Source organism: Elaeis guineensis, chromosome 11 (assembly GCF_000442705.2).
Source record: "Elaeis guineensis isolate ETL-2024a chromosome 11, EG11, whole genome shotgun sequence".
In the NCBI taxonomy this organism is placed as follows: Eukaryota; Viridiplantae; Streptophyta; class Magnoliopsida; order Arecales; family Arecaceae; genus Elaeis; species Elaeis guineensis.
In genome coordinates this window covers 121,917,983-121,930,395 of record NC_026003.2, presented here as the reverse complement: position 1 = coordinate 121,930,395, position 12,413 = coordinate 121,917,983, and the positions used below count along the sequence as shown (strand labels likewise).

The 12,413-nt window shown below is 38.4% G+C and overlaps 1 protein-coding gene across 1 annotated transcript; it reads right to left on the bottom strand.

The window, feature by feature from the left end:
* Window positions 1-426: 426 nt before the first annotated feature.
* Window positions 427-12,167, bottom strand: LOC105054472 (uncharacterized protein At1g03900). The gene is made up of 4 exons (XM_010935990.4): window positions 11,916-12,167; window positions 11,283-11,795; window positions 1,386-1,664; window positions 427-837 (listed from the first exon to the last, which is right to left on the bottom strand). The coding sequence occupies exons 2-4, from the start codon at window positions 11,766-11,768 to the stop codon at window positions 772-774; spliced, it is 831 nt and encodes a 276-aa protein (XP_010934292.1). The 5' UTR covers window positions 11,769-11,795; window positions 11,916-12,167; the 3' UTR covers window positions 427-771.
* Between the last annotated feature and the right edge of the window lie 246 nt (window positions 12,168-12,413).

Below are 12,413 nucleotides of genomic sequence, written 5' to 3'. Positions count from 1 at the left end.
GTCTCTAGTCACCATGTGTTCAGGAAGGCCAATAATGCAGCGGCTAGGATGACTTCTTTTGTTGCTTAGCATTCTGACAACTGGATATGGCGCTATGTCGACATCCGCCCTCGAGCTCTAAAGGATATCTTATTTTTTGATTTTTTGGACTGTACTTGCACTAGACTAGAATGAACACCCGTTTGTACCCAAAAAAAAAAAAAAATTTCATTGCATGCGTATATGCTGGCATTTTGAAACAAATGGTTTTTTAACCATATTGCAAGAGCCAACTAATAAATAAAACTGAACTCTTCACAGAGAAAAAAGGAAAAAAAACAAAGAAAGAAAGAAAAAGAAAAGAAAAGAAAAGAAATCTAAACTATGAGGATAACATGTTGCATGATCTAATGAGGTTTTTCAATTATAATAATGGTGGAAAATCAGTTCTGGCAAATCCAAACCAGTATAAACTGACTTCGACAAAGTAATGTCTTACCGAGGTAAGTCACTGTTCACATGGACATAAACAAGACATGTTTTCATGGTCAGGAAAATTATTTACATCATATATCTTTAGTTTCCAATTCCTGTCACTTCAAAAAAGTAACATATTTTATAAAAATTATTTGAGTATATTGAGGAATGCAATTCCACCCATATACCATCTGTTTCTTTTCCCCGACAAAAAAAAAAAACAAAGGAAGAAGAAGCACTTGCACTCTGTTCCCTCGCAACATGTCTTCTCTCTCAGTTGATGGAAGACTGTGTGTAATGAATACTCCTGCGAACTCAAAATGCTGCCCAACCAGATGCAGTGCTCTTTGCTGATCCAGACCCACTTGAGGGTAGGCTTCTCTGCAAATCCAAAATGATAGAATCGCAAGTATGAGAACAGAAAAACTTTGAAACATAACGGATGAGTCAACAAACAATGTAATGAAGCCATAGATTTGTCAAAAAACCACCAGAGGTGATGTCAAAGGATGTTCACTTGGAACATTCCAGTTACATTAAACAAATTATCTTGAAAGACTAGTTTGCACAACAAAGTAGTCAAGCAAACACCAATCTGCAGGGGTGGAGAAGAGAATAATTGAGTTATCAGGAAGCCAAGTCCAGAGGTATTCCAAGATCTGTTAACCAGTGAAGGTTCTATAAACCAGCTTTGGTAAAGAATGCATGCTAATGCAAATATGTGTCAAAACCAAATGGGACTTGGTCTTTCACGTCCAAACATCCAACTACTACCTAACAAAATATAGTTGCGCATTATTACTTCATCACAAGATACAGTTCAGTTTCATGTGCACTCCACCACTGTCACAGGTGTGAATGCTGGCCCATCAATGCAGAAATGAACAAACAGAAAAACTTACATATATATGCAGAGGCTAGAAGCATACCTCAATTGCGGAAAGATCTGCAAAAGGATCAGCAGGATGCCTTGCTGAATCTTTGGGAGCCGTAAGTCCAGCACTGCCACCTGTCATCCTGGCAACTGCAGGGTCATTAGGTGGGGGTGGAAGAGGAGACCTGATCTTTCCAGCTGCACCAGGCGGTGGTGCAAGAAGTGTGCTTGCCTTTTGTTTGCCAGAAGCCCCTCCCAATAGGCCAGCAGCTGAAAGCATGCCACTTCCACTAGATGGCTTGTTCTTCACATTTATACGGATGGTTTCTCCTTCCTAAAGTTAAAATCCCTCAAGTGAGGGGGAAGAAAAGTATCATAAAACCAGAAATACAGGAAACAGCTAAGGTTATAGGCATTCTACTGCAAGGACAGTACAAAACCAACTCCATGGTTTTGTTAAACAGAAGGAGATGAATGAAAGGGGAGCTACGATATCATGATTACTGGGAGCATGGTTTTGGTACTGAAAACAGTCATACATTACTTGCAATCACAACTAAGATACCATTAACAAAAATAGAATTCAATAAACAAAAATAAGGATGCATGCTTAAAGAACCAGCAGAAGTCACAAAAACAGAAGCATCTTTATGTTTATGATAAAGTTCGAATATTAGTTTCATAAGATACTATTCAGAAGGCAACTTCTTTTGGGGCTGCTGGATGCAACAATCTTATTTTAAATGCTTATTGCAAGATATTAAAAAACATTTCATCATAGAATGGGAGAGGGTGAGCCTTTGCGCAGCAATAAGGTTGCTCTACTGTGACCCGAAGATCATGGTTTGAAGCACAGACACAGCATCTTAACATGCAGGAGTAAGGCTGCAGACATCTGACCCTTCCTAAACCCCACAATGGCAGGAGCCTCATGCAGTGGGTGGTTCCCATAAACATATGCCAAAATAATTCAACTACATCGATGCTAAAATAAATAAGGTATGGATGGCTAAGCCAGTTTTCTGATTGGTAGACACTTGGGCAAGACATAGAGTCTATGAAGCTTAAAAGCACAAGCAAATAAGCCATTCAAATAAATGCAAATCTAGGGTAACATCATATGAAATGATTAGGGGAAAACATATTGAAGGTGGCACAGGAGTTGGACCAATGTGACGAAAAAGTAATGGAGAACTAAAAGAGGTGGTATGCAACTGCAACAAAGATCAAAGGAGGCCCATATATGGAGTTATGCTTGAAACTAAGACGAACGAGAGCAAGAACAGACGGCAACAGAGATGGAACTTATAACAATGGATTTCAAAAGCTTGTAATGATACCGAAGCTGGTTCTTAAAAGGACTGGATGATAAATAAGGAAAACAAATTAGAATACACATACTTCACACTGCATGCACAGCTGTAACCAATATGTTTTGAATACTGACCATTTACAGAGAATTTGTGGATGTTGATGTTACTATATGGATAATGGAGTATGGACCATGGGCTGAGGCATCACATCCTAACAGCATGGTAGCTTGGCACAGGCATCGTACCATGTTGTACTTGCCCCTTCCTTTTCATGCACTCAGAAAATTGCATGTCAAGCACTAGGATGTAGTCAATATGTTTTAAATGTTGAATGCTGCTAAGGCACTCGCACAACATGCATCATGTCTTATTGTGCATGCTGAGCCGCACTTTGATCCATACATCTATCCAATTCAAGGTTGACCTAACCATATACTATATTATCACAATAACCATCATGCTTTATGAATGACTTCGTATGTATATACAGATAAGTTGTCATTTCCTAGCCATATCACATCCTATTTTCCGCAATTTGCTACAAGGGCACATTCCTCTCATGTTGCATTCATGTCCATGCTTTATAGACACGAAGCTAATCCCAAATAGCATCCTAAGATGCAAAGGTCATAATCAATGACATGGATCATTAACTTGCATACAAAGTTGTCAAAGGCTCAAGGTGCACAAAGATGCCAAGCTCTTGACGCTTAGGTGCAAGATGCAAAACAAGATGCGTGCCTTGGTAAGGTGAGGCATAAATATAAAAATACTAACATGGTTAAAAATGAAATCAATATATCAACACAACTAAGCATATAAAATGCATTAGGATTCAAATTTCTAATACAAAGCATATCGATCTAACTAAAAAGTAACAAACATTTATTATTAGAAGATCTATTTCTGATGGAAATAGAAGAAGAAGAAGAAGAACAGGAACAATAAGAAGAAGAAAAACAGAGGTGATGTGTTCGATTTTCTATCTGATGGCAGAAATGCAGCAGCAGCAGCAGCCTGGTCAGTTCCATGCCCTGTTTCTGATGGACAAAGTCCAGGCCATATTCCAAAGGGAAAAAAAAAGGGAGAGAAGAAAAGGAAGATGAGAAGAAGAAGAAGAAGATGATGGAAGAAGAATGCCAGGTGCCCTGCCCAAAACCCTATATCTGTCTGCTTCTATCTCTTTTCCATGATAGATTTTTTTTCCCTGACTCTCTTTTGGCCACTTGATCCCCAAAATCTCAATCAATGTGATATAATGGATTGTATGGATTAAATATAGCAAAAGCATGCTTTTCCATGCTTGGGCTTTTTCACTATGTGCAGATATGGCGTGTTTTTTAAGTGCCTTAATGAAGTCGCCTTGCCTTAAGGCATGCAAAGCATGAAGGTGGTGCCTTGATGCGCCTTGAGCCTTGGATGCACCTTTGACAACACTGATTGTATATTCACCAAAAACTAGCACCACAACTCTACCACCCATTATGTTCAATCCAATGTTTCAAGGTTTGGTTGAAACCTATCCTTTTTGACCAAAGTTGAAAGGAAACTGGGCCCAGGTTCAGGTATGACCAATGTCACTCTATTCTGGTGAGTAGGTTTCAGCTGGAACAGATCAAACTAGGCATAGATGCTTTTTAAATCATTGTCTTGGTGCTTGCTATCATAGTATGACCATTTCTTATTTGTTTAAGTACGTGACAATGTACTTCCATTTCTCAATAGTTTTTTATTGAGTTGACTTAGGGAATAGATATTAAAAATAACCCTTGATGTGTTGATTTTACAAATCTAAAATGAACAATTAAATACAATCAATTTACAAGAGTTACATGTATTCTGCAAAATATAATATTTCATAGCTACAAACACTTGACCAAATAACCTCCTAACCTCAAATATATGATAAAGAAATGACTAAATTCAATTATGAGTTCTACCAATAAAAGGCAAAAATATTGGAATGTGCTAAGCACTAAAAAGCAAAACAAGTGCAAAATAAAATAAATTTTCTAACAGCTTGAATTTAATAAGTAATATATATATATATATATATATATATATATATATAAAAGTAAAAAATATCAACATATTTCATGAATTTCACTTATATGCAATACAAAAGTTTTCAACTCGAGGCTGTCAAAATTACACAAATAAAGGGCCTATATAGCACAAATCTCTAAAATGTTATGCAATCACTTTTTTGGGTCTTTTTTTTTTTTTGAAATTTTTTTTTTTTTTGAAACACTTGGAGCAAAACTTCCAAAATTGCTACAACTACCACAGACCTAACCAAACTGAAAGCAAGCTGAATCTTCAAACCTTGCTCTATTTAATTCTTGGGTAACAGAACATAAAACTTTTTTTTTTTTCTGATTTCTAATCATATATGGTAGAATATAACAATATAGGTCCTCAGGTTAGATGGCCCACCATGTACTCTTAACTAACAGATTTGGCTCTGATTATATTGATAGATTGTGGCCTTCTCTCTCTCTCTACACACACACACACACATAAAACTTTTTTTTTTCCTGATTTATAATCATATATGGTAGAATATAACAATATAGGTCCTCAGGTTAGATGGCCCACCATGTACTCTTAACTAACAGATTTGGGCTCTGATTATATTGATTGATTGTGGCCTTATCTCTCTCTATCTCTCTACACACACACACACACACACACATCCACATAAACCAAATATATGATATAGTGCATCCCACATTCCCAAAATACTTTTATACCATATCTCTTTTTCATTTTAATCTTCTTTGATATTTCTTTTCAGCCAATAAATAAGTAAAATTGTAGAAAAGGAAAAAAACACACTCAGAAGAAAAACAACATTCACTAAAGGAACCTATTGTTGGGATTCGGGGTTTGAAGCATGCATATGTGTTTTAAAATTTAATTTTCTAAACACCGCAGCGGAGAATAAGATTAAAACAATTTTAATCTGAATTTTGCATGCATAAAAATATAAAGCCACATGGATCTATTTCATATGCTGAAATTGATATATGCTGAAATTTAGATTGTGATCAAATCACATACCTGTTTCGCAATCCCTTTCTTCGAATCTGGATCTGAAAAAGACGAAGCTCTCTGTTAGCCGCACAAGTATCCGACCTCTACGAGTATTTACTCGGGATTAGTCTGGAACAGTCCTCTATAATATGAATTTTGAATCTCCAAAATTCAGCCTGCTGAATCTGAACGAAGCCTGAATTGCGATCAACACTTGATCTTTCTCTTTGATCTTCTTCTTCTCCTCTTCTCTAGAGTTTCTCCTTGCTATGTGCTGCTACCAGATGCTAGAAACCAACAAGGAAGAGGCACTCAAACTCCTCTGGGCATGGAACATCTTGGGATGCGCATCCGCAGGGAAGAGCGTGTAGAACGCCCAAGAGAAGAGAAAAAAGGAGGAAGAGAGGGCGTGGGGAGAGCTTTTGGGTGTGAGGGGCTGCTAGTTTGGATTCTCTAGGGACCTTAGGAAAGGTCCTTTTAAATAGGCATAAGGATTGAATCCTATTCAATATCATAATACAAATCCTACTTGCATTAGGATTCCTATTAACTTAAGTTATCCAACTTACATTAGGAAGCCTATTAGGCGCCAACAATTGGAGCCTTTGCACCCATAATTAGACACCTCAAAATATACCCAAGAGATGCCCCATATGAAAACAAAAGGCCCTCTAATCAATGGACACGCCCAAATTGACCAGATCAAGGTGGCGCCCCATAATAATTATCAAGGAGATTCATAAGGGACTTGCACCCTTAATTTATGTAATCCATAACCTTAGACACCCAATAATTGAAGTCTCATTAATCTTATTCATGTAAGTTATTAGCAGGTAATTAAGTTAGAATTAACTTATCAAATAAGTAATCCCAATGAAAAGAGAAATTGGGTCCAACCATGTGCTAGCAAGGTTACCATGAACCCAATGGATTTCTCTAAATCCAATTGACACTTCATAAGCTCAATTACTTATTTCAGGTTTAATCTCTTTGTTGTGTGACCTCATAGATTCAATTCTATCTAATAGTGAGACATACAATGATCTCTATCATCGTATCATTGAAACTCTTTTCAATGGATCGAAATAATTTCACTTTAACTCAATAAGGATTGTCGATCCAAAACAACCCTAGTGAGCTCTTACAATTCACTAGTGACACCTAGCAGTATGTAGTGGCAACCCAGTAGAACTGAAATGAATCTCTAGGTGTAGTTAACGTGTGATTCAGTCCCTCTATCATGAGTCCCGACTAGATGGCAGGTCCATAGGACTACTCTCTTCTGTTAGGGTCGATAGATCCCATCTTGATGCACACCCCACTCCTACAGTGGACCAACTGTCGCCAACATCCACTACAAAGACTTCTTGAGACCCATGTTGATGTGTTAGTCAAACTCCAACAGCCTCACTGCGAGCAGTAGTGTCATCTCAGATCAAAATACCAGTCATACAACTGCAGCATCGAGAAAATCATTAACGAGTGAGCAGACGTCCATGTGACTTCTCGTGTTGGTCACGCTCAGTGCTAGTTGTTCTCTAACAACCACCTGTACTCTCGCTCTAGTATCTTTACACTGCAGACTCGAGATCCATCTGTCCGAAGGAAGCGATCCGTGCACTGATCTATCCGAATCAATCACTATCCCCATGATGATCCTATGATCAGAAGCAATTTAGGAATCAACCATCAATGACATATGCCTCAAATTCTCAACTCTTTGAGAATATATGTCATTATCTTGTTAATCTTTTGGATGATTTATGGACACATAGATATGAATGGTAATATAATTGCCCAATAAGTATAAAATCATGTCTTAGAGATATGAAATGTGTCAGCCAAGATTGACTTCTAGAGCATACATCCAACATCTATATAAGAAGAGTTTGATTGACACTCAACCTAATAGAATGAACAAGCTAGCTAAACAAAAATAAGAGTAACCATGAATAGTTAAGACAAGCTTGCCTGGTTAAGGTAAGCTAGCTAACACACACCAAGTTCATAAGTAAAGAAGAGACATGAGAGAGATAGAGAATCAAATATCTAACATTATTGGTTCATAATAGTTGGCTTGTACCACTATTGACTAATAGAACTGGTACGTTCTTGTTAACTAGTATTTGGCTAGTTCATGAGGACAATCAATCATTCTTTTCTGTAATGTACAAGGACAACTAATCTTTACCAGCCAGAACCAGTTGAGGTAACCAGTGAACCAGTAGTATCAACTAGTTCGAGCCAATATTCAAGCTCATGTGGGTTTCTTAAGCACTTTAAGACTCATCTAAGTGCCCCATTTGAGTTTATTGCAATATTCAAATATCCAACATTATTGGTTCATAATAGCTGGCTTGTACCCACATTGATTAATAGAACCAGTACTTTCTTGTTAACTAGTATTTGGCCAGTTTGTGAGGACAAGCAATCTTTCTTTTTTGTAATGTACAAGGACAACCAATCTTTACCAGCCAGAACCAGTTGGCTGACCAGTGAACCAGTAGTATCAACTAGTTCGAGCCAATATTCAAGCTTATGTGGGTTTACTTAAGCACTTTAAGACTCATCTAAGTACCCCATTTGAGTTTAATGCAATATTAGAAGTTGTACATGACTTTTGGAGAAATATATAGGTTTCTTATATCACAATGAAAACCTGATAAAGAGAAAAAAATAGAAGAAGAAAAAGGGTGGAAAAGAAGGATGTCTGGAGAATTCTTATATTAGTGATGATGTGACACTAGACTTGCATGTTGCTGGGTAACCGACTTATAAAAGAAAGAAAAACCAGACATAAGGTTTAATACCTCTGGCTATGTTTGCATTTCAATTTTCATCTGTTTTTTATTGTTTAATTCATATTTATTTTGTTACAGCATCCAAATCTATTCACAATATACCTGCAAATGTACCAGCTAGTAACCGTAAAGTACCATAAACGGGTCATGGATAGTATCAATGTTTAAACCATTATTACAAAGCACGAGGAAGTACAAAGAAGCCACCAAGATGTGAAGAGAATGTGATGGATCCCGGCCAAAAAATAGGCAAGAAATACTTACTGGAAGAGTGGATCCATCAATGTAATACAAGAACATAACATACAAAAATTGGTAAGTCATAAATCTTGGGGCATGAAAAATGACCTTGAAATTCAGCAGGTAGGAGGACAAGGAGACATTAAAATAAGCAGTAGGCATGCAAAAGAATCATCATAAGAGCCACTAGAGACATATCAAGGGTTTTATTTTGTGTTGTTTTAGGGGTCATTGCTTGGTGCAATGGAAAGAGGCTTGATTTGACAAATGCAATGGTACAGATTCGAGTCCTGGGACAGCCATTTTGTACAAAAAATGTCAAAGGTTAGGTTTGTTCCCAGTCTACCCTTCCCAAGATCCTGGATTGCCGGGACCATAACTAAGTAATGGCCCCTTTAAAATGCTCATGATACTAGCAAAAGGTGAGCTGTATAGAACTAGAGCTTAGCAGATAGTGTTAAGAGCAAGAAAGATGGTGAACTTCCAAGTGCGAGGGTGATTCTCTATCCATGTCCTGCAAGTTTCGTTACAATACCCAGGTATTTAAAGTAAAGGCACCCTATGGATGTTGAAAAGGACATCCAAAAACTAGAACATGAGCACGGAGCAGCAGCCAACACAGTATCAAAGCCAGATGTGGAAGCATGACATTATATGGCAAACTTGAGGTAGGGACACTTGTTGAAGCACTCTGTCTCCTTAGTGGCTTTAGCTCAAGGCTTAAGTGGTATTAAGAACAATTTAAGCTACCTTTTATTCCTAAAATGCTCACACTATACCAGTTGAACAGAGCAGGTATCTGGCCTATAGCTTGCAGCTTGCACATTATACATCAAAATGAAAGACTTATTGATCAATTTGGTTTGCCTACTAAGCATCCTAGAAGTCACAAAAAACTTGATGCATATGAGCTTGATTCAAGAGCACATATATCTAGATAAGTTCATGGTTGATGGCTATCTAAAAGTTGATGTCCAAATGAAGGATGGCCCCATTGGCTTCATCAAATACAAGCAAACTCAATAATTGATATCAGTCAAATAAAAGTAGAGTTTGAAGTGGAGAGGATCTTCAAATTAGAGATGATAAGATGGTTCGCCATGTCAGGCATGGTATGACGAGTCTAAATATTAACAAACCAATAATCCAAAGATATCCACTAGAATGTTGACAGGATATGACACAGAGACAGTTGTGAGATGCAATATTGTTAGATGGGCCAGACATGAGTTCAAATCAAAGCATGCAAATAAAAATGTTGAATGACAGTAGTGCAATTTGTGAACAAGGTGGACAAAGGAACCTTCAGATACTCAAAAAGGCCAAAAAGTGAGAACAAATAATAAAAGTGAGGCGAAATAAGTCTAAGCAGATCAAAAGATAAGGGATAATTAGATAAAGAGCATCATTCCAATGGAATGGAACAAAATTTGAAATGTTTCAAAATTCCATTGACAACAACATAAGGAAAGATGGGGAGATTATTTGGAGGAACAAAAAGAAGAAACAATGTGTGTGTGTGTGTACACACACAAAGAAACCTAACTCGATTTACAAGGAAAACCAAACTAGCCCCATATGTTTGCAGAGAAAAACTTACAGGAGGTACAACTTTAAATTATAGTGAATTAGGACAAAATTAACTCAGAAGATAACCATCTAGGTGGAGATCAGGATGATGGTAACATTGATAGCATGCTATGTGCCATCAATTTTAGTCAATAACCTCAATTTGAGGCATGACACTCGGTCTTCCTATTATAGTATGGCTTTAGTGAGGGCTAGAGCAGAGAGAGATGCTAGCAGGAATGTGCTTCTTGAAAACAAATTAAGAGAGGACAAAAAATATAAAATTGTGTACATTCAATGACTACCTACCATCTATATAATCGATTTCAGAACATGGCATACAACTACAAGCAAATTAATGAAGTAAAGATGATGAAGAAACCGCCATGTGACTATCTGGTGAGCACAATCATCATATCATTAAAAGGAATAGAAGGCTAAAAATCTTGATAAGGTCAGTACATTGGTGCAGCTGAATTCAATCCTTAACATAACCTAGTACTAAGGAAACTAAACAGACTGCAGATCAACAAGAATCATTAACAACAAGTATTAATGTGACACAAAGTGAACCACAAAGCTAAAATCCTATGACCTGACTTCGAATACCACCAAACCACAAAAAATTTGTTCTCTCACACAGACTATGAACAACAATAAGGATAAACAATCTGACCTATAGTTACTATCCACCATGCAAATTAATCTGCTAAAGCAAGATAGTTATGTCAAATACATCATCAAAGTAATGATCATGCAGTATTTCTCTTATTAAATTTAACACACCATGAATATACTTATGGTTCTATTGTAAAAATAAATACTTGAAAAGCTCAACGCGCAGTTTATGACAATAAAGCAACAAGAGAATCGGGGCAAACACTGAGACAGAGAACAAACATTGCTGCCACTTATCAATAAGCTACAGATCAAGAAGATTAAAGACCAATATAGTAATGCCCGATGAATATATAACCAATTCTACTTAAATACCTTTAGCCGATGATTCACTGCAGGATGGATATCAATGTGGCTTTCCTCGCTCTCCTCGCCCGTCTCCCTCTCATGCTCCCTCCTAACATACTTCTCGTGGTCAGACAGCGCCACATTGAAATCGAATGCCTCGTTGCGCTCATTGAAACCGAGGCCGATGAACGCGTGCTTGCCCTGCCCATCCTCGATCTTGAGCACGAAGTAGCGGGAGGAGTCGAGCACGGTCTCGACCGAGCTCTCCCGCTGGCCGGGGTGGACGAAGCAGGCGGCAAAGAGCTCGCCGGAGTTGGGATCCTCAAGTCGGATCTCGCAGCGCTCCCGGCAAGACACCACCCGGAGGCGGCCCGACCAGATCCTGTCGGACTGGAGCCACTCACCGCACTTGTACCCGCCGCTCGTGCTCCGGGGCGGGATCTTGTACACCGACACCTCCCTCACCACCAACAGCGTGTGCTCGAATGCCTCCTCCTCCTCGAAGGACGACATCGTCGATTACAGATCCAAGTCCCGCGCCTTTAATCGCAAGAGAGAACAAGAAAATATTAGCTGTACTGTTGTTCTACCAAAAGAAACATCATGGATCGAATTGGGGTTTTGTTTCAAGAATTGGACGGGTAGGACGTCGAATCTTACTGAAATTTGCGGGGTTTCTTTCCGAATTCGGCAAGATTTCGGTGGTTTATGAGGATAAAGAAGTGAATCTCGGAGGCGATTTGTGTGGGATTTCTCAGAAGAAAGAGGTCAAGGGAAGAACGGACTGATGATCTGTGAAGAATTAAGAGTTGCTGTGGAGCTCGTGAGGGATTTGAAAGCTTTTGGCCGGTGAAAAGTTACAGGGAGACGTGAGATTGAAGGGAGAGAGGGAGGCTGAGGGAGCGTGGGGGAGCGGAGAACGAAGTGGGAACCACATGAAATTACGAGTCTGTCCCGAGATTTCGATATCGCCGATCCCCGCTGTCACCGTTGTTTCACATATGTTACGGTGGAATTAACAGCCGTTACGTTCTTTGTAATGAAAAGTAACAAGCAACGAGCGGGGAAATTAAAAATCTCTCAAATTACTCAGTGATACAAGAAAATAGGCCCCCATATTACACGTAACATACTCCTTGTAGGGAGAATGAATTATAT

Coding starts and splice junctions, on each gene's coding strand:
- LOC105054472 (XM_010935990.4), bottom strand. CDS start 11,768: ATGTCGTCCTTCGAGGAGGAGGAGGCATTCGAGCACACGCTGTTGGTG. Junction 1,665..11,282: donor CAGTGAATCATCGGCTAAAG/GTATTTAAGTAG, acceptor TTTTAACTTTAG/GAAGGAGAAACCATCCGTAT. Junction 838..1,385: donor CAGATCTTTCCGCAATTGAG/GTATGCTTCTAG, acceptor TTGGATTTGCAG/AGAAGCCTACCCTCAAGTGG.